A 22909-nucleotide genomic window follows, 5' to 3' on the forward strand; every position below is an offset into this window, starting at 1 on the left:
AACATTCCACATGTACTTTTCCTCTGCAAATAAAACGAGTAATTAATAGAAAAATCGAACAACCCCACAGTAGAATAGTTTATATATTTACCTAGTCAGCTTGTTGTTGTGTTCTATGCTAGATAAATATTCCTCTCGTGCCACAGTGAGGGAAACATGCATTCTGACAAGCAGTCAATGCACAACAATTCTTGCAATCGCGAAAACAGCTGTTTTAATTGCTTTTGTTAAAAAGAGGGGAATCCCAGCTTTCCATTCTTACTTTATTTATTTCTCAAATCCTAAATATGCGCGAAATGCGCCATTTTAAACCCGCAATTCGCAGCGAGTGCATAGGGGAGAGTGGGGCTAAATGTAACACCGGTCAATTGTATTGTGACTTGGGGTACAACGCCTCCTTTCACTACCTCAAAATCATTTATTTGGAAATGACTTAAAAAATTGTGATGAGACAGATAATATTTTTTGTTGACCAAGAGTAGTGGAAACCAGGGAACGTGTTGGGGGGGAAATTGTGACATGAAGTGGTTTCTGTGAGAAGTACAGGCAGGGGGCTTTTTTCCCCATGTGGTGAGTTCCCCTAAGTTCCCCTAACAGGTAGGCCTACATTATATTCATTGGAAGTTCATATGGAAGTTTTTTGGGACATAAACCCCCTCCACCACCTTTTCCCACCACTCCTTTTCCCACCACTCCTTTTCCCCCCACTGCTACACATTTCTCCAGAGGAAACACTGGGTGATATTGCACATTTGACGCACAGGAATGTGAGTGGTTATGTGTATGTGCGCATATCAAATCAAATCGTACTTGTCACGTGTCGAATACAAAAAGTGTTGACTTTACCATGAAATGCTTACTTACGAGCCCTTTCCCAACAATGCAGTTAAAAAGTAAGAAAATTAACAAATACATACAAAAAGAAAATAGTAACACAATAAAATAACAATAATATGCACACACACACACACACAGAGAACATAATTTAAACCCAATAGGATGCTTTGTCTTGCAGGTTCCTATGTTGGATGTGTTGTGTTGGGCCATTGCTCACAGGGTATTAGTATGATGAGACAAAGCATATGAGATTATGAGAGCTCTGTGAAATAATCCACAGAACCACACTGCCACAATGAGAACATAAATCACGACTGGCGCTCCATGTCTCCATGCTATTCCACTGTGGCCCTGCCTTCCATAAATGTAATCCACTACACTGACTTACACTAGAAAGAAATGCTGGATTTCTATAAAGCTTACAGGATAAAAAAAATAATAATCACATTTCAATAGAGTTGTTCAGAAAGTGGAAGCAGAACAGATCTCGTAGGGAAAGGGTTGTATAAGATACTGTATCTGTATTTTTGCTTAGAAGAAATATACTAAAAAGGAAGTTGGAAGTCATAGAGATATAATAGTTAAAATACCTATCCAGTAACTGCATCATCTCCTCATACTTCTGTATGGCTCTTTCTCCCACTGTAGACTCCAGACACCTGAGAGGAAACCACACACGCAGAGGCTGAACTTCTGCTAAGCTAATACTGGTACAATCTCCAGCAGCAGAATCTAATGGGTAAAGTAGAGATGCAGGGTGAGAGAGGAGACTCACGGGTAGGTGATGTATCTGAACATGGAGAAGGGAATCTGGATTCTCTCCTGTAGTTGCTGAGCCCACCTCAGACCTCCTGCTACAGCTGGCATGTTCCTATTCACAGGAGTGTAACCTGGAGGGATGGAAACACACACATTGTAGAACTAACTAGAGAGGTAAAGGTTCTGGGGAAACAGTGGCACGTGGCAGCAGTTTTTTTAAATGATAATAGTAGCAGTAAACTAGTAAACAGTCAAACGTTCATCATAGCAAGAGTGTTGATGATTTCTTTACATGTATTACTTTGGTACGAAATTATGATATAAAATGGTATGGGTTAAAAGCAAGGTATTTTACCCAGTTCCTCCTCTGTGTGTGTGTGTTTGTTGAAGAGCAGTTTGCAGCAGTCTAGCTCTCTGTCAAACAGGCTGATAAGGAGAGGATATCTGTCCAGAGCATCCGCTGCCACAAGGGGGCGGTCTAACAGGCTGCCAAACATATCCAGCACCTGTAGGGAGGACAGTAGGGTATCAGTGTGTGTGTGTGTGTGTGTGTGTGTGTGTGTGTGTGTGTGTGTGTGTGTGTGTGTGTGTGTGTGTGTGTGTGTGTGTGTGTCTGTGCGTGTGTAGCCCCTCCTCACCTTGAATGCGTGCTCCAGTCCAGATGCATCATCGAAGGCCTGACAGAAGACTGCTCCCAGACGACGGTCTGTATCCTCCACCTTATATCTGAACTCACACACGTCTGCCTCAAACTCCTACATTGAGACACACACACAGTCAGATAGATAGGTTGACAGCCCTTTCAATACCTTTTTGAGAGCCCTTTTAGACAGCCCACAAAAAAATTGCTTCAGTTTGCTACAGATGTGTTTGGCCAATATTGACCATATCTGCTGTTACAGTAGAATATTATTAACTTAATCTGGGTCCATTGAACTGCCCCTTGTTCCCATATTCCTTCTCCATTATAGTGTAACGCAGGGATCATTAACTAGATTCAGCCGCGGGCTGATTTTTTCTTGAGTGGATGGTCAGGGGGCCGCAACATAATTACAAATAATTAGCAAATTGACCACAAGAAGCCCAAACAGATATAATTTTTGACTAAAACATAATAATTTCAAACCTTGCTTACATTTGTATATGATCACATATATCTCTGCGTGGGAATTTCCAAAAGTAAAATCAATTGGAACTGAATTTCTGGTGTTTTTACAGTCTTTATGTCCAACAAACTATCTTATTTATTTTTGCTCCGAAAACTTTGGGCCGTGGGCCAAAATCTGTCCGCGGGCCGCCAATTCGGGAACCCTGCTGTACCGTATTGTTGACGTCGAGGCAGTCGTAGGGCTTCTCAGTGAGGACTTTATATGTGTCCAGGAACTCCTGGTGGAGCCACAGGACCTGCTGGCTGAGAGCTCTGCCTCGGATGCCTCCAAACTCCACCTTCTCCAGCTTCAACAGGTCTACTGCTGTCAGCAGGACATACTACAGACAGGGACAGAGAGGGACAAACACAGACCCTGTTAAACGTCAAGCATTTAATGTACTGTATTGGCTGTGGATATGGTGTTTATGGTAAACAGTAGGCTTGGGCAGTATACACGTATACCAGGGTATTTTGAAATATCGACCGTATGATTTTCAATACCGTCAAAAAAATTACATTATAATAATTGGTTTGGGGCGCTCTAAAGCTCAGGAGGGGGAGGGGGGGGGGGGGGGGGGGGGACTAATATGTGATAAATAAATTATCTCCAGCTCAGGGCTCCAGCTATGGAATTGGTTTGCTAACTTGTTAGCTAAGTGGATAGCTTGCAAGACCAAGCTTCTTGGTTACAGCAGAGACAATCAATCCCCTCCTGGATCAATACTTTTTTTTCCTACTTTTGGGGGGTTTGGAAAGAAATAGCGCCCCTTGTCTGCACTGCCGGTAATACCTTATACCACAGTATGGTACAGGAACAGTATGAAGGTCAAGCTTAATACCGCCCAACCATAGTACACAGTGTGTTTGGCTTATTAATGTGTGTTTGGACTGAATAAATATGAATACTGATATCTGTACAATATTGATGTATGTAGGGTGTAATTTTACTCATTTTGATGTGTTTCAATATTTCATACATTTTTCTAAAGGAAATTAAAAATTAAAAAAGAGACAAAAGGAAAAGAAATCCAGTTTTTATTCATTGATCCGCACCTCAATGGTTTTGACCCGGTCGATGAAGCGGTCAAGGCCAGAGAAGACCATGAGTGGGTTGAAGTCCCACGGTCGGACTTCCCTGCCGTTCCTCTGGTACTGGCCCAGACTGGCCCTCTTCTCCTCATATGTCAGTCTGAAGGTGTTTAGGATGTCCAGGGAGGTCTGGACCTTCAGCAGGCTCTCAGACACGTCTCCCTTCAGCACCTCCTCTGGGCTCAGATACACCCGCGCCTGAAGTGGATGAGAAATCAGAGTTTGTGATGTCAAATGAACATCATATCCATAGATATACAGTACCAGTCAAAAGTTTGGACACACCTACTTATTCCAGGGTTTTTCTTAATTTTTTACTATTTTCTACATTGTAGAATAATAGTGAAAACATCAAAACGATGAAATAACACATATGGAATCATGTAGTAACCAAATAAGTGTTAAACAAATCAAAACATATTTTAGATTTGAGATTTTTCTAAGTAACCACCCTTTGCCTTGATGACAGCTTTAAACACTCTTGGCAATCTCTCAACCAGCTTCATGAGGAATGCTTTTCCAATAGTCTTGAAGGAGTTCCCACATATGCTGAGCACTTGTTGGCTGCTTTACCTTCACTCTGCGGTCCAACTCATCCCAAACCATCTCAATTGGGTTGAGGTCGGGTGATTGTGGAGGCCAGGTCATCTGATGCAGCAGTCCATCACTCTCCTTCTTGGTCAAATAGCCCTTACACAGCCTGGAGGTGTGTTTTGGGTCATTGTCCTGTTGAAAAACAAATTATAGTCCCACTAAGCGCAAACCAGATGGGATGGCGTATCGCTGCAGAATGCTGTGGTAGCCATGCTGGTTAAGTGTGCCTTGAATTCTAAATAAATCACTGACAGTGTCACTAGCAAAGCACCTCCACACCATCACACCTCCTCCTCCATGCTTCTCCACATGCGGAGATCATCCGTTCACCTACTCTGCGTCTCACAAAGACACGGCGGTTGGAACCAAAAATCTCAAATTTGGACTTATCAGACCAAAGGACAGATTTCCACCGGTCTAATGTCCATTGCTCGTGTTTCTTGGCCCAAGCAAGTCTCTTCTTCTTATTGGTGTCCTTTAGTAGTGTTTTCTTTGCAGCAATTCAACCATGATTCACGCAGTCTCCTCTGAACAGTTGATGTTGAGATGTGTCTGTTACTTGAACTCTGTGAAGCATTTATTTGGGCTGCAATCTGAGGTGCAGTTAACTCTAATGAACTTATCCTCTGCAGCAGAGGTAACTCTGAGTCTTCCTTTCCTGTGGCGGTCCTCATGAGAGCCAGTTTCATCATAGCGCTTGATGGCTTTTGCGACTGCACTTGAAGAAACTTTCAAAGTTCTTTACATTTTCCGGATTGACTGACCTTCATGTCTTAAAGTAATGATGGACTGTCATTTCTCTTTGCTTATTTGAGCTGTTCTTGCCATAATATGGACTTGGTCTTTTACCAAATAGGGCTATCTTTTTTATACCACCCCTACCTTGTCACAACACAACTGATTGGCTCAAACGCATTAAGAAGGAAAGGAATTCCACAAATTCACTTTTAACAAGGCACACCTGTTAATTGAAATGCATTCCAGGTGACTACCTCATGAAGCTGGTTGAGAGAATGCCAAGAGTGTGCAAAGCTGTCATCAAGGCAAAGGGTGGCTATTTGAAGAATCTCAAATATAAACTTTTTTGGTTACTACATGATTCCATATGTGTTATTTCATAGTTTTGATGTCTTTACTATTATTCTACAATGTAGAAAATAGTAAAACAATAAAGAAAAACCCTTGAATGAGTAGGTGTGTCCAAACTTCTGACCGGTAGTGTACATGTACATATTACCTCAATTACCTCGACTAACCTGTACCCCCACACATTGACTCGGTACCGGTAACCCTGATAAAGTAATCCTTCTGGATAAAGTAATCCTTCTACCCCCCCCCCCCAAAAAAATTGTAAAGTGGTTATCCCACTGGCTATAGGGTGAATGCATCAATTTGTGAGTCGCTCTGGACTAGAGCGTCTGCTAAATGACGTAAATGTGCCCTTGAGCAAGGCACTTAACCCTAATTGCTCCTGTAAGTCGCTCTGGATAAGAGCGTCTGCTAAATGACTAAAATGTAAATGTAAATGTAATGTATATAGCCTTGTTATTGTTATTTTATTGTTGCTCTTTTATTTTTTGCTTTAGTTTATTTAGTAAATATTTTTCTTAACTCTTATTTTTCTTAAAACTGCATTGTTGGTTTAGGGCTTGTAAGTAAAAATTGATTTGATTTGGTAATTTTTTCAATTTTTTCATTGTTTTTCAATGTAACTGGAGAATATGTTACATTTCCGCAAAATGGATGAAAAGTGCTTCATAGAGTTATTATTACCACCACTATTACATGATTGACTCATGTACCTGTTGAATGAGTAGATTACATGTCTCCTGTAGCAGGACGATGAGGCGTGCTGGGGTGTTGTAGTAGCGTGAGTTGGACCACACCAGACACACAACGTGCATCAGAGGCCCGATCTGACCCTTGACCTCAGGGAACTCCACATTCTCCAGGTCCTCAAAGAGACGCTGCAGCGGACGAAGGTACGTACAAATGTCCTTAGCTTCCTCTAGGGCTGGGGCACACACAAACACACACACACAGACATACACAGAATCAGAACACACAAGTTCAAGTTTACTATATTATAATACAATAGGCCAATCCAGGGTCCCCAATCCCTACAGACACAAAGATAGTAGAAAGCTTGCATGGGGTCTTAGTTTTAGTAGCACCTAGTTAACACCTCCGATACAGCATAAACATTAGTTGAACCCACAGTGCGGTTTTACTTTATCGGCGATGGGTTAAAATGGGGCTTTAGTTTACCTGCTAGGACGTCCTGTAGCATGTCGTTAAAGGCAGGGTAGTAGCTGCTCTCCATAGCATCCAGCATCTCTGCCATCTTGGTCACCTTGGAGGACTTGAACTGAGAGTGGATGCACTCCAGGTCTGCATATCTACACAGAGAAGTTCATTGGAGTGAAACAAGTAGTGCCATATACATTTGTTTTTATATGCATACATATCGAAATATATTAGTTTATGGATGGGTCACTTAAAAAAATTAAATCAGACTGTTTCCTGCCTACTGAGCATGACACACGGCTATGGCATATAGTGTAGGCCCACTACAGTACTGACCTGCTCCTCCAGAAGTTGAGCTCAGTGTGTGGTGTAGGACTCTTTCCCTCCAGCAGAGGCTCAGACGAGTCCTTCTTCAGAACCCCACGGATCTGGTGGCTCCACTCTATCACCACTGACTCGATGGCATGGATGATGCTCTTGCCCACTACGTCTCCCCTGTAGGCAGAGATAACATGGGTTAGATAGGGGTTTGTGACTGGGGTTAGGGGTTAGGGGTTAGGTCTGGGTTAGGGTAGCCTAAGAATCTGGTGACTCCACCTGAATAATAAAACATGTTGATATCTATCAAGTCTGGGGAAATCCAGGTGTATATGTTATAACACGTCTATATATTTGAACACTAATGTTATTACACGTTATAATGCATAACTCTACTGTGTTGTAATGTCCTGTTATAATATGAGACAGCAGGTCATTTATGTTACCTCTTGTCCCTCTCCAGGGCAGCCTGCTCCACTCTCTCTGCCCCAGGTGGTAAAGGCAGCAGAGTCTTGCCTTTCACTTGGCCAGACACCACAAACACATTGGTCTTCAGGGAATGAACATGGCGCTGAATGTCCTGGGATACCACCTGAGGCCATTCACTATGGTTCCTGCTGTTGGACAGCAATGGGACAACAACCTGAAAGGAATAAGGGGGAGAATAAGAATCACATTAACTTTATCACAGTAAAGAGTTTTACAAACTAATGTATAATAATAGCTATTATTCAGTAATTTCGTTACCTAAAAATAATATGAGATGCCTATGTAAAGTATTGTCGTTGATTTTAGTTCAATCGTTTCAATCGTTTGTAACATACACACAACTGTTATATATGAGCTGTCCTGCGCAGTGAGCATAACTTTAATTATTACCTCCTCCACTAGTGCAGAAAACTGGTCAAGCGGCGCGTAGGACAAGTCTCCATATACCAAATGACTTTTCATTGAGTCAGGTGTTAGAGCTGTTTTGCTTCTTTTGACGAAGTAAACAGCCTTGTTTTTAACAGTCGCTGGAAACCCGACAGTGGGCAGCAAGTGGCCAGCTGCATTCAGAGACACGACCAGTGTAATTTGGTCGGGTTTGTCCAGGAACTCCTGAATAACGTGCTTGTTGTCATCGGTGGAAATACATTTCTGCCACCGGTCAAGCTTCAGTTTTAAAGTTTTCAACACATACTTCTCTATGAATTCGAATCTCCTGTCCTCCGCCGGAGAATCTTCCATTTTCGACCTGTTCTAACGTTCCGGTCCTCCTCAGCTCTTCAGCCCACTGCCAGTGACCCGGTGGCGTGAGGGGGTTTGTGTATAAAGTGATTGTCCCCTGGCCTCCATAGTAACGCTGTGTTTGCATTAATGAACCATCCGTTGCTTGGGGTACAAAAGCTACCTCTAGGCTCTGACCCATGTCATTCTTCCAGATAGGTTAACTTGGTAACTAGTCGCGCTTTCTGTTTGTGTGCCGACTTCTCAAGACAGAGGATAATATTATTTAGCCTACATGAGACGCATTGCAACAGGTGACAAACTATGGTAAAAAGTTCTGCGCAAAGGAAACATGCACGGTAGTCTACAACCACACCATTTCAAAGAAAATAATTTCAGTCTCCAATCTTAGGCCTTGTATTAGCCTATCCCACATTTTTGCAATTTAGAGTATAATGTTGAGCAAGACGTTAGGCCCATAGACTGACAATTTATCTCATACCAAATACAGAAACATGCAATGGCCAATAGCTGCCACAAAGTGGCACCAGTGGAGTACAAACCGCAACCCTAGTAAACCTCATCCAACCCCTCCAGTGACCTCTTTATTAAGGGTGAAAGCTGGCCCTAACCAATAGCTGACCCCAATAAAGCATGACCTTATTTGGGAACTTTATTTAGGTTTTACGTTTCTATTTACTTTGACGTATAAAGCACATCAAGCAAGCCTATCTCCTTGTGAAAATAGTATGAACATAATATTTTGAAGCTTTAAAGACTGATTAATCTAAAAGCAAATGGGACATAAAAGCATTGGCCATAAACACTAAATAATGCACTACTACTACATTCATTATACAGTATCTGTTATGTACTTTCTCTGTTCCTGATTAAAAAGATCAAACCACCAATGAACAGTTTGTGTTTTTCATATCTTTCTGTCATGTACAGTAAATACCAGCAATCCCAACATCATGATGATACACATGTCAAATCTGGCAAAAGAAAACAGAAAGTGTTTATTATCATTCAGGGTTCTGATGTGGGGATGAAATAAAAGCATTATCAGCAGCATAACATCAAATATTTACCTTTGTCCTCTTTTGTCCACTTGAGTAAACAACATAGACCTCCATAGGAGAGAAAGGGGGAGGGAGAAAGAGAGAGAGAGTGTGTGTGGGTGAGTTTGTCTGCGCGAGTGTGTGTGTGTGTTTGTGTGCTGGGAACCCATCGACCAAGGAGTCTCAGTTCCTCTCCCTCTTTGAAGATTAGCATGACAGACCAAAGGCAACGACCAGACCAGCCCAGGGTCCGGCTTTCCATTCCACAATCAAAGAGGCTCTTCGTCACTGATACAAGAGAGCTGTTGTTAACAGCTAGCCGGGTGGCTATCCGTTCATATGGTTATGTACACTACCACTGATGCCTCTGTGTCTGAGCCACTGTGGGATTATTCATCTTTACAAAATAAACAAATAAAGATGACATGCATCCACATATAGGAGTATTTATTTTTTATTTTATTAGTCCCAAAGCACATTAAATCATATAATAACTGATTGACAATAACTGTTGATATAACTGGGTACACACTGCCATGTTACAACCCTCAGCTAGCTATAAGCCTCAACTAAAAAGCAGTACAGAAAAAACAAAGAGAAGTAAAAATATAAGCTATGATCATATACCTGAGAATAAACCCATCTCCTAAATCTGTTTACTCTCTGCCCCATCAGACTTGACTTTACCATGCTACGTTCACCCAATAATGGCATCATCTCAAACATTGTAAAAAGGTATAAAAAGGTATTTATGGACTCGTTAACATTCTTTGGTTTAGCATCAGATGTTTGGTGGTCTTCTCTGTTTCCTTTTCCTTTATTGCTTTCAGATGTGTGTAAGACCTTTGTTTAGGAATGGAGTGAAACTGAAGTTGATGATCTTTGCACTGTCCCATATGTAACATAGTTTGGTGGTGATATTATGCCATCATATAATTAAGCAATAAGGCCCGAGGCGGTGTGGTATATGGCCAATATACCACGGCTAAGGGCTGTTCTTAAGCACGATGCAACGCAGAGTGCCTGGATACAGTCCTTAGCCGTGGTATACTGGCCATATACCACAAACCCCTTGGGCCTTATTGCTTAATTATATAATGGCATAATATAAACTGGTTACCAAAGTAATTAGAGCAGTAAAATACATATTTTGTCATACCCGTGGTATACGGTCTGATATACCACGGCTTTCAGCCAATCAGCATTCAGGGCTCGAACACCCAGTTTATAATATACAGTGATGTAACCTACAAGTAAAGAGTAAAGAGTGAGTGACTACAGATTTTAAAACAATTCTACAATTTCCATTTATTTTTGATAGCATTACCCTCCTACGATCCCTGGGACCACCCATACGTGAAAATGCACACTTGACTGTAAGTCGCGTTGGATAAAAGCGTCTGCTAAATGGCATATTATTATTATTGTTATTACCTCCTTGCAAATACATTAACATCCAAACACATTAATATTACTTATATTTAACATTTCTTAGATATTTCTTAGAATATACTGACACATTGATTTATTGTGGATATCACACCAACGGTTGGAATTACCATGAATCCTCCCACTAACTAGACCAGTGAGATGATGAGGAGACCCAGCAGAAGAGGGAGAGAGCTCAGTCTCATCCCCATGGCTTTGTTACACAGACTCCCCTTACAGCAGTTGAGGTTAGTCTGGGTGGGCATCTCAGACCAGAGGCATGAGTCACTGGAGGCACAGCCCCCATAAATGGTGCCTTTTCCCCCATCAGGAGTGGGCTCTGGCAACATGCAAAACAAAAAAAATACTCTAAAACATGTCTTGTTGTCAATGTCTCTTTGAAAATCTATAAATAAAGTATTAAAATAATTATAACGTGTCACGTCTAATGGGATTTCATGCCAATGAAAATGAACTCACCTTTATATTTGAAGCAGTGGTCTTCAATTCCAACGCATTGCAAAACTTCATGAGTACCATTCACCCAGGTGTGACAATGTAGGTTATTGGGCTTGTCACTGAGGGCTGCACAGATCACAGATTAACAACTATGTCATTAAATAACAACCTACGCAAACTAATAAATATCAAGCGTTGCTTTTCTCATACTAGACCATCAATGAAAAGCTGAGAGCTTGTAAATTTGACTAGATGTATGTTCTTACCAGGTAGGGTGTCTAAGTTGCAGCCTGTCGTGTTGCAGCAAAATGAAGATTGGGAAGCTTGTGAGTATCCGTCGCTCAGTGACAGTTTTGTTATTTTATCCATGAAATAACAGTTTTTGGCTACATATGTACAACCCTTAGATACTCTGATGGAATCTGAATTTGATGGAGAGAGAAGAGGTTAAAAATCCTTCACAATGTAAACTGTAACAATGGTGCAATTGTACATTTGAAATATAAAATAAAAATATATTGGGGAAAAAAATACTTCACAATGTGTAATGAGTCTGGAATTTATCACAACCCTTCATTACAACAACAGACTCAACTCCATACTTACCTGAAGGATCATCTACGCTTGTGAAGGTGGAACATACTGCTCTCACACAGTTCTTTAATATTGCTGTCCGACAGTGTTCATCCTCAGGCTCACAAGTGTAGCACTGGAGCATGTCAGCTAGAAACCAAAACACCCAAGATTATGAAAAAAAGAGACATATATCTCAATATTGGTCGATCATTAAACAAATAATTAACCAAACACATCAATTGTGATCGTCATCATGTTATTATACATTCAAATTGAACATAACTGCTATATGTCAAAATAAGGTGTACATATGGATATGTTGGATCTACTAACAAATATGTAAGAACCAATCTACATAAATTCAGTAAGTTACCTGTGTAGAACAGTGTGAAGGTGCAGGAGATTGTCAGAATGAGCCTCATCGTGGATAGATAGACAGCTATGAGGTACAACTGAGATCCTTACTAATCCAGCTGTCTCTCAGCCTATTCAAACCATTTCTTATCCACATAAGTTAATCATTCATTTCCCAAATCCCCCAAATGTATCAGGTACAGTCCTGTTATCATGTGACATTTATCTCCATGTTTCCAAGGGTTGGTTGGTTTATCATAGTAGACACAATGGTCTGCCAAACAAAATATACACAATTTGCTCAACACATTTGCTGCTGACACTGCGTCCTTTTTGTGTGAATGTCACCTTTGCATTCCTTTATGTGCTCACAGTAAGGTCAAACTGGAACAAATCATGTTATTTAAAAAAATAAATTCATATACAGTGGCTTGCGAATGTATTCACCCCCCTTGGCATTTTTCCTATTTTGTTGCCTTACAACCTGGAATTAAAATTGATTTTTGGGGAGTTTGTATCATTTGATTTACACAACATGCCTACCAATTTGAAGATGCAAAATATTTTTTCGTGCAAAACAAACAAGAAATAAGAGAAAAAAACAGAAAACTTGAGCGTGCATAACTATTCACCCCCCCAAAGTCAATACTTTGTAGAGCCACCTTTTGCAGCAATTACAGCTGCAAGTCTCTTGGGGTATGTCTCTATAAGCTTGGCACAGCTAGCCACTGGGATTTTTGTCCATTCTTCAAGGCAAAACTGCTCCAGCTCCTTCAAGTTGGATGGGTTCCGCTGGTGTACTGCAATCTTTAAGTCATACCACAGATTCTCAATTGGATTGAAGTCTGGGCTTTGACTAGGCCATTCCAAGACATTTAAATGTTTCCCCTTAAACCACTCGAGCGTTGCTTTAGCAGTATGCTTAGGGTCATTGTCCTGCTGGAAGGTGAACCTCCGTCCCAGTCTCAAATCTCTGGAAGACTGAAACAGGTTTCCCTCAAGAATTTCCCTGTATTTAGCGCCATCCATCATTCCTTCAATTCTGACCAGTTTCTCAGTCCCTGCCGATGAAAAACATCCGCACAGCATGATGCTGCCACCACCATGCTTCACTGTGGGGATGGTGTTCTCGGGGTGATGAGAGATGTTGGGTTTGTGCCAGACATAGCGTTTCTTTGATGGCCAAAAAGCTCAATTTTAGTCTCATCTGACCAGAGTACCTTCTTCCATATGTTTGGGGAGTCTCCCACATGCCTTTTGGCGAACACCAAACGTGTTTGCTTATTTTTTTCTTCAAGCAATGGCTTTTTTCTGGCCACACTTCTGTAAAGCCCAGCTCTGTGGAGTGTACGACTTAAAGTGGTCCTATGGACAGATACTCCAATCTCCGCTGTGGAGCTTTGCAGCTCCTTCAGGGTTATCTTTGGTCTCTTTGTTGCCTCTCTGATTAATGCCCTCCTCGCCTGGTCCGTGAGTTTTAGTGGGCGGCCCTCTCTTGGCAGGTTCGCTGTGGTACCATATTCTTTCAATTTTTTTATAATGGATTTAATGGTGCTCCGTGGGATGTTCAAAGTTTCTGATATTTTTTTATAACCCAACCCTGATCTGTACTTCTCCACAACTTTGTTCCTCACCTGTGTGGAGAGCTCCTTGGTCTTCATGGTGTGCTTGCTTGGTGGTGCCCCTTGCTTAGTGGTGTTGCAGACTCTGGGGCCTTTCAGAACAGGTGTATATATATACTGAGATCATGTGACAGATCATGTGACACTTAGATTGCACACATTATTTAACTAATTATGTGACTTCTGAAGGTAATCGGTTGCACCAGATCTTATTTAGGGGCTTCATAGTTATTTATTTTTTAGAATTTTTTGAAATAAGTTATTTTTTTCATTTCACTTCACCAATTTGGACTATTTTGTGTATGTCCAATACATGAAATCCAAATAAAAATCTATTTAAATTACAGGTTGCAATGCAACAAAATAGGAAAAATGCCAAGGGGGATGAATACTTTTGCAAGGCACTGTAGACTCTATTTTCACAATGGTCAATTACTTGATCTACACTGAGTGTACTGAGTGTACAAAACATTAGGAACAACTTTCTAATATTGAGTTGCACCCCATTTTTTCTCTCAGAACAGCCTCAATTCATCGGGTATGTACTCTACAAGGTGTTGAAAGAATTCCACAGGGATGCTAGCCCATGTTGACTCCAATGCTTCCCACAGTTGTGTCAAGTTAGCTGGATGTCCTTTAGATGGTGGACCATTTTTGATGCACACGGAAAACTGTTGAGCGTGAAATACCCAGCAGCGTTGCAATTTTTGACACACTCAAACCGGTGCACCTGGCACCTACTACCATACCCCATTCAAGGGCTCTTAAATATTTTGTCTTGTCCATTCACCCTCTGAATGGCACACATACACAATCCATGTCTCAATTTTCTCAATGCTTAAAAATCATTTTTAACCTGTCTCCTCCTCTTCATCAAAGTGACATCAATAAGGGATCATAGCTTTCACCTGGATTCACCTTGTCAGTCAATGTCATGGAAAGAGCAGGTGTTTCTAATGTTTTGTAGACTCAGTGTATATCCAGGATGCTGCTCCAGACTCCAGACAGACACACCTGTTGAGTCAAGCCCTCTCAGGACACACTCCCTCATTCAGGTATGAATAAACCACAGGGTTTTTTAGTAGTTTATGTATTATTAGGACCACTCTTAGCCGACCAATGGCTAGTCTTCCAAGAGTACTTTAAAGTGTAAAAATCATTCCGAAAATGTAAAACAAACATAAACGCAAATTAGGAAACAAGATGAAACCCACATTGTTATTAACTATACATAGCATGGGTTACCCCATCACTATGGCCCTGATTCCCACCTGAGTTAAGTGTCCGTAAATGGAACGTAATTCCCTTTTATGCACTTTTCTCTTCATGTGTATTCTGACCTTGAACTTAAGCATGAGAATAGTGTGTTATTCACCCGGTGTTCATTTAGGGTGGAGATCGAATAAATGAAGGTGTGGCGGAGGTGTGTCTACAGATTGTATTCTGTATTCTACAGATTGTATTCTGACCTTGACTTAATTCCCTAGTAATTCCACCCACTTTCCGCTCAAGGAAAACATGAATAAAGTCTAGCGAACCTATCGGTTCCAAGTGGAAAAAGCATCTACTTAATTTTTTCTGATAGAAGTAAAACCATTCTTCATGCACTGTGATTTACAACTTGATAAGAGCTATTGATTATCACATACATGCCCTTATGTCAGTCATCAGTTAAAAAGAGGCTGTCTTGTCCTGCTCCTGAAATCTGTCATCAGCAAAAGAGCATTGGGGTAGGTGCATGTCTGACATCAATGTGTACGCAATTACAATGATAATTTAATATGATACAATTCAGAAAATGTTATATCATTAGGTTATTAAATTATTGCATCTGAGCTCCTAGAATGTGCGGCTCTCCTTTTCTTTTCAAGAAAATTTTATATAACATAAACACACTGTTGACAAGTAGGCTATGGTGTAATGGAATGTTTTGCCTTGTGTGGTATGTTTTGTGGGTTTTGACACTCTTATGTAGGTGTCATAACCAGCCATAAAATAACGCAATACATGTCACAACAGGTCTAAATATATGTGTCTGACAGTGTTATAACCATATTATGACAGGTTATGACACGTAACGTCAGCTGTTATGACATATTATGACACGGTTATGAACGTGTCATAACGTGTTATGACACTGGGTGTCAAGCAAAGTGTTACCAAAAAGACATGTAGGCTAATTAAATCGTTATGGAGCCGAGCGTAGACCAAGCCCTACAGTTTGAACCCAACACATGGCGCAGTACTTGGCTGTGTTATCATACAGTTCCATGGTTAGTGCAGGCAATAGACAAGGCAATAGCCTACTATTGTACACAATTCTCCCTATTATAATTCTATATACACTAATCTTCCAACATTACCATGGGTTAAAGAACTGAATGTGGCAATTTTCAGAATGAATCAAACCACTGTATTTTTGATTCATCAACATACACTGAGTGTACAAATCACTAGGAACACCTTCCTAATATTGAGTTGCACCCCCTTTGCCCTCAGAACAGTCTCAATTTGTCGGGGCATGGACTTTACAAGGAGTTGAAAACGTTCCACAGGGATGCTGGCCCATGTTGACTCCAATGTTTCCCACAGTTCTGTCAAGTTGGCTCGATGTCCTTTGGGTGATGGACCATTCTTGATACACACGGGAAACTGTTGAGCATGAAAAATCCAGCAGCGTTGCAGTTCTTGACACACCCAACTGTTCAAAGGCACACAAAGGCATTTTATCTTTCCCATTCACCCTCTGAATGGCACACATACAGTACACAATCGATTTCTCAATTATCTAAAGGATTAAAAATCATTATTTAGCCTGTCCCTTCCCCTTCATCTACACTGATTGAAGTGGATTGATTTAACAGGTGACATCAATAAGGGATCATAGCTTTCACCTGGATTCACCTGGTCAGTCTATGTCATGGAAAGAGCAAGGCTCTCCAAACCTGTTTTTTTATGATTCATACTTTCCTAACCCAAACATGTGCCTAAATAATCTACAAGATCAGAGCATTTTTAAATGTACCAGTTGGTGTTGAAATGGAGACGAATATGCATATATTTAGATCCCTATTTTCTGAACCCGTTCTCTCAATGTATTCTAGTCTGTCCACAAAATTCTACTTAAAGGTACACCGTAAAGATGCACTATGCAGAAATCGCTCCGCTATTTAAAATTGTAATAGTTCTCGTAATTTCAGTTTATGTGACAAAACAAACAGTCATTGTGTAGAGAATCATTGTACCATCTAAACCGCTGTGAAATATATTTTCCATAACCAAAAATATTGCATATTCAGCTGTTTGAAGGTGGTGTACAAAACCGAAAATAAAAGATGCAAAAAATAAACTTCAGAACGGGAAGCATAGAAATAGCACAGATAGCACAGATCTACCGCTTCTTAGACTTGCTTTCAATGGGAATGAAAGATCTATAACTCACATGTCTATGTGAATTTGGTCGAGTCGCCCAAAAAGTTACATATTGTAGCTTTAAAGGGATGGCTTAAGATAAATGTACTGAAAACCCTATTGAATGAATACTCAACGAGAAAATCTATTGGCCAGCAAGTGGGAGGGCTTTTCAGAGATTGAATTACATTTGTTTATTCAGTGCGCGCAAGGAAACCATACCTGCAAGGTCCGTTATGCACCTTCATAAGGTAAGTCTGAATACCAACTACTGAGAAGTGCGTAGGAAAGACGTGAGAGAATCGGGCCCTATGAGAGAGGGAGGACGCAACCTTGAGCTTTGTACTATACATTCTACATTTTTACATTTTTAGTCATTTAGCAGACGCTCTTATCCAGAGCGACTTACAGTTAGTGAATACATATTTTTTTTTATACTGGCCCCCCGTGGGAATCAAACCCACAACCCTGGCGTTGCAAACACCATGCTCTATCAACTGAGCTACATCCCTGCCGGCCATTCCCTCCCCTACCCTTGACGACACATTATGTAACATACACTGAAGTGGTATATCGATAATAAGCATTTATAGAATACAGTGATGTAAAAATCATAACCGCTATAGAGTAGAGTGCCAAATTAAAGATATTTATTACTATTTATTTTAAAAGCATCATACAAATCATCATCCTTCCTAATTCCTACTAACAAGTGAACCTCCAACATTTCCTGATCTTGTGGATACATATCACTCTTAACGGTTGGGATTACCATGCATCCTCCTACTAATTAGACCAGTGAGATGATGAGGAGACCCAGCAGAAGAGGGAGAGAGCTCAGTCCAATGTCCATGGCGTTGTTACACAGACTCCCCTTACAGCAGTTGAAGTTAGGCGTAGAGGGGGATGTCTCGTACGTGCGGCATACATTGGCGGAGGCACAGCCCAGGTGTCGTCCATCATTACTTCCATCACGAGCGGGCACTGGCAACATGAAAAACAAAAAAAGTCATTAAAGCAAAGGTCAATTACTTTCCAAGGGATTTCATGCCACTGAAAATGAGCTTACCTGTGTATTTGAAGCAGTGGTCTTCAACTCCAACACATTGTACAGTTGTGTTGCAGACTTTATCCTCTTCACTCTTGCAGGAGTAACATTGCAGTTTATTGGGCTTGTCATTGAGTGCTGTACCACAGGTGAAAAACAATAATGTCAGTATCCTGTAAAGCCAGTCCTTAATTAAAACTACATATTTTAAACTAAATATCAAGCACTTGATTGATCAATTATTTGATTACAATCGGTTGGATTGTTTGTCATATGGCTGTGCTTGTGTTGTCGCTCAGTTGTGTAACCTCTGTGTTAAGCAAAGAGACATTCACTTAACACATGTTTCAGATGTCATGTCACTGTTCTGTCCTTTATTAAGATTAAGATCACTTTATTGGTCAAATCAAGTGGTCCAACCGAAATGTGACTTCCACTTTTAAACCAACCCCTCCGAAAGACACATATTGTAAATACACATACAGGTTTTGGAGAGGTGCGGGGGGCTGCCACAATGGTGGAGCTAGGATTTGATACCAGTTTAGTGAACTGAGCGATTCATAAATAGTTGCTTCTTTATAATGCACATTGTTGAAGAAAAGTATCAAATTAAATCATGCTGCCAGATTATTATGAGGTTTATGGTATGTTTATTACTATGCACAATGTTACACTAAGAAAATGTTGCCCTTAGTGTTTCTATGAAATACTGAAACTACGTCATCAATGTGATTCTGAGAGCTTGGGAATTTAAGAAATTAGAAACTTTCTGATGTATGATCTTACCAGGGAGAGTATTTCTGTTGCAGCCGTCCGTGCTGCAGCAGTACGCGATATTGGAGGTGTGTGAATATCCACCACTCATTGATGTTTTTGTTGTTGCATCCATGAACACACAGGTTTCCTCTCTCGTTATGCATTCCTTAGAGACTCTGGTGCCTGATGGAGAGTAAAAATGACTTCACAGTGACTTTAAAGTGAAAGGGTTTATCTGACCAGGAAAAACTCTGGACCATGTTTATAGTGTAATCAGCCTGGAATTTATTGCAACCATTCATTACAAGAACAGACTAAACTCCAGACCAGACTTACCTAAATGACCAAATACTGTTGTCATGGTGGAACATACTTCTCCTCCAGAACATGTCTCTAACGTTGTTTCGCTGCATTCCTCAGACTCACAAGTGTAGCACTGTAGTGTGTCTGCTAATGAAGATAACACCAGATAACATGAATAAAGTTACAAAACATCTAAATATTGGTCAAACACACAAACTAATAATTAATAGATAAACTTTAAAACCAACTGCTGCTGTATGTAAGGTGAACATATGGACATTGTGGCTCCTATAACAAATTGGAACCAAACAACAACATTTAAAATGTTACCTGTGTAGAACAGTGTGAAGGTGAATGAGATTTTCAGGATTAGCGTCATCTTGGATAGCTTTGAAGTAAAAATAACTGGAAGATGGAAGTGGTTCTGTTCAAGCACTCAAATGTGAGTGCAAGTGAGTGACAAACACGCACAGTATGAAATCAAAACAAAAAAGTACTCACTTTCTACCATCTATCTTAAAGTCCTTAGAACCTACGTCCATGTTAATAATAATAAAAATATTTGGACAAAAGGCTATTGATCAGTCGACCTATTACAAATCATTACAATATTATTGGCTTACCCTTGTGAAACTGTTCTCACTGTTGTAAACTCCAGGCCTCTCGCGACATCAGGAAGAAATCAGGGATGTCTCAAATGTCCACTTACTGTTAAACAATAAATAGAAAGGAAATGTGACTTCCTTGGGCATGAAATCTTGTAGCTAGATCTCTGCACCTTCCTCCTACCAGTTTCTAAACAACACTCAAAGGTCATGCACAGTAAAGGTTACAAAGTCAAAATATAGTTGTCATAAAATAAAGAACATACAATTCCTACGTCTATCTTCTTATGCAATGCACTCTAATTCCTGAGTTTCAAGCAAAACATTTGATGATTACTTCATCTCATCTCAGATAGTTGGCAAGTTTTATGACTGAAATGTTTTTTGTGTGACCTGGCAAACCCTATCATAACATGCTTCCTCATTTGTTTTCTAGAGCGCACAATAATGACTCAAACGTTTTAGCATCTGTACCTTGGCTGGTGCCCACATTGATCGTGTCCTTGCTTTTAAATATCTCCGAATTTGGATAGATACAAGTTGTCTTTAAAGAAAAACACATACAGTAGATGGGTTAACTAAGAAGCTGATAATAAAAATGGCTTCTTCTATAGAAATACTATTAATTAATAGCAGAAAGCAAATAATTCAGTCGATGTTCCTACCGATCCTAGACTATGGTGACATCATCTATGGTGACCTTCTAAAGTCAAGGAGTCAAAGAAATTGGACTTTGCTTGGGAAGTAATCTTATACAATGTGTGACTCTGTCACTATCAATTGATCTATTTACTTTCTGCAAAAAGATAATATGTATAATAACATTTAAGGTTCGTATAAATTATCATAATACAACATATTTGGTAGCGGAATAACATTTGGGGAAATGGGGTCTAGACTTTATTGTCCTTATCTGTTGTTATTATTAGTATTAAACAGCCTATCTAAAAGATGTCATGAGTCTTGTCAAATGGGAAAGAGGTTGGGAACCACTGCTCTTGGGCAGTTCAGACTGTTAATTGAGGACCTTATTAATGATGAATGTGTTTGTTTTCTATGATCTCTATGTTCTATGTTCTGTTTTGCATTTTGCATTTGAATTTGATGTGTATAGTTTTGTAATTACAGGGCTCATCTGTAAAATAAACCTTGGTCTCAGCATGACTCCCTGTCAAAAGAAAGGTGAAATGTAAAATAAAATAAAATAAAATGCAAGTACCGTTGTGAATAAACCACAGCATGTTTTTATAGTGAATTTTTGTTGTTGTTCCTAGATCAATCAATAGAGACCATGTTCACATGAATCACCCCAGTCTGCTGGTTCTCATCAGGGCAATTACATATTTCATCTTTGTATAAAAGTTGACCATGTTTAATGTTATCAGCATCACCATACATACATATTCTTCCCTTAGTTTAAAAATAAATAATTCACAGACTAATTATTTTCACAATTGTCAACTAACTAACATTTTTCTCATACTTGAGCTGTATCCAGGATTTCTCCAGACTCCAGACATACTGTACACACCTGTTGAGTCAAGCCCTCACAGTACACACTCCCTCATATTAATAAACCACAGTGTGTGTTTAAAGTTACATTGTTTTTATTAGTCTTCCAAGAGCATTTATAGAATAAAATATTGCAAAAATCAGATCCTGATACAGAGTAAAGAGCACCATTAAAAAATAAAATATTAAAACTGCCTACATTTTATTTTAAAAGCATTATACAAATCATCATCCTTCCTAATTTCTTCAAACAAATTAACCTTCAACATTCCCTGATCTTGTGGATACATGTCACCAACGGTTGGGATAACGCATCCTCCAACTAATTAGACCAGTGAGATGATGAGGAGACCCAGCAGAAGAGGGAGAGAGCTCAGTCCAATCACCATGGCTTTGTTACACAGACTCCCTTTACAACAGTTGTAGTTAGTAGCAAAGTGGAGTTTCGCAAACAAGCGGTATGTGTCGGCTGAGGCACAGCCCCTGTTAAGGTTGTAGTTACTTCCATCTTTAGAGGGCTCTGGTAACATGAAAAAAACACAAAGTCACTAAAACATGTCACATACATTACCGTTCAAATGTTTGGGGTCACTTAGAAATGTCCTTGTTTTCCATGAAAACATACATTAAATTAGTTTGAATAGGAAATATAGCAAAATGCATAGGAAATGTGGTCATTGACAAGGTTAGAAATATTGATATTTAATTGAAATAATAATTGTGTCCTTCAAACTTTGCTTTCGTCAAAGAATCCTCCATTTGCCTCAATTACAGCCTTGCAGACCTTTGGCATTATATTTGTCAATTTGTTAAGGTAATCTGAAGAGATTTCACCCCATGCTTCCTGAAGCACCTCCCACAAGTTGGATTGGCTTGATGGGAACTTCTTACGTACCATACGGTCAAGCTGCTCCCACAACAGCTCAATAGGGTTGAGATCCGGTGACTGTGCTGGCCACTCCATTATAGACAGAACACCAGCTGACTGCTTCTTCCGTAAATAGTTATTGCATAGTTTGGAGCTGTGCTTTGGGTCATTGTCCTGTTGTAGGAGGAAATTTGCTCCAATCATGCGCCGTCCACAAGGTATGTCATGGCGTTGCAAAATGGAGTGATAGCCTTCCTTCTTCAAGATCCCTTTTACCCTGTACAAATCTCCCACTTTACCACCACCAAAGCACCCCCAGACCATCACATTGCCTCCACCATGCTTGACTGATGGCATCAAGCACTCCTCCAGCATCTTTTCATTTGGTCTGCGTCTCACAAATGTTCTTCTTTGTGATCCGAACACCTCAAACTTAAATTCGTCTGTCCATAACAATTTTTCCAATCTTCCTCTGTCCAGTGTCTGTGTTCTTTTGCCCATCTTAATCTTTTCTTTTTATTGGCCATTCTGAGATATGGCTTTTTCTTCGCAACTCTGCCTAGACGGTCATCATCCCGGAGTCGCTTCTTCACTGTTGACGTTGAGACTGGTGTTTTGCGGGTACTATTTAATGAAGCTGCCAGTTGAGGACCTGTGAGGCGTCTGTTTCTCAAACTAGACCCTCTAATGTATTTGTCCTCTT

At 40.2% G+C, this 22909-nt stretch overlaps 1 protein-coding gene across 1 annotated transcript in view; it reads right to left on the reverse strand.

Moving 5' to 3' along the window:
* Positions 1 to 8224, reverse strand: part of dnah9 (dynein, axonemal, heavy chain 9) — a gene marked incomplete at its 5' end in the record, with an annotated part of 118461 nt that extends 110237 nt beyond the window's left edge. Inside the window, 11 exons of the mRNA XM_084141655.1 lie at positions 1428 to 1496; positions 1613 to 1727; positions 1952 to 2102; positions 2235 to 2351; positions 2917 to 3084; positions 3800 to 4033; positions 6232 to 6443; positions 6698 to 6828; positions 7013 to 7171; positions 7441 to 7637; positions 7874 to 8224. Coding sequence (XP_083997781.1) covers positions 1428 to 1496; positions 1613 to 1727; positions 1952 to 2102; positions 2235 to 2351; positions 2917 to 3084; positions 3800 to 4033; positions 6232 to 6443; positions 6698 to 6828; positions 7013 to 7171; positions 7441 to 7637; positions 7874 to 8224 — 1904 coding nt within the window. The remainder of the gene's footprint in view (positions 1 to 1427; positions 1497 to 1612; positions 1728 to 1951; positions 2103 to 2234; positions 2352 to 2916; positions 3085 to 3799; positions 4034 to 6231; positions 6444 to 6697; positions 6829 to 7012; positions 7172 to 7440; positions 7638 to 7873) is intronic.
* Positions 8225 to 22909: the final 14685 nt, after the last annotated feature.

The sequence above is a fragment of the Coregonus lavaretus genome (genome assembly GCF_964263955.1).
Source record: "Coregonus lavaretus genome assembly, chromosome: 25".
Taxonomy (NCBI): Eukaryota; Metazoa; Chordata; class Actinopteri; order Salmoniformes; family Salmonidae; genus Coregonus; species Coregonus lavaretus.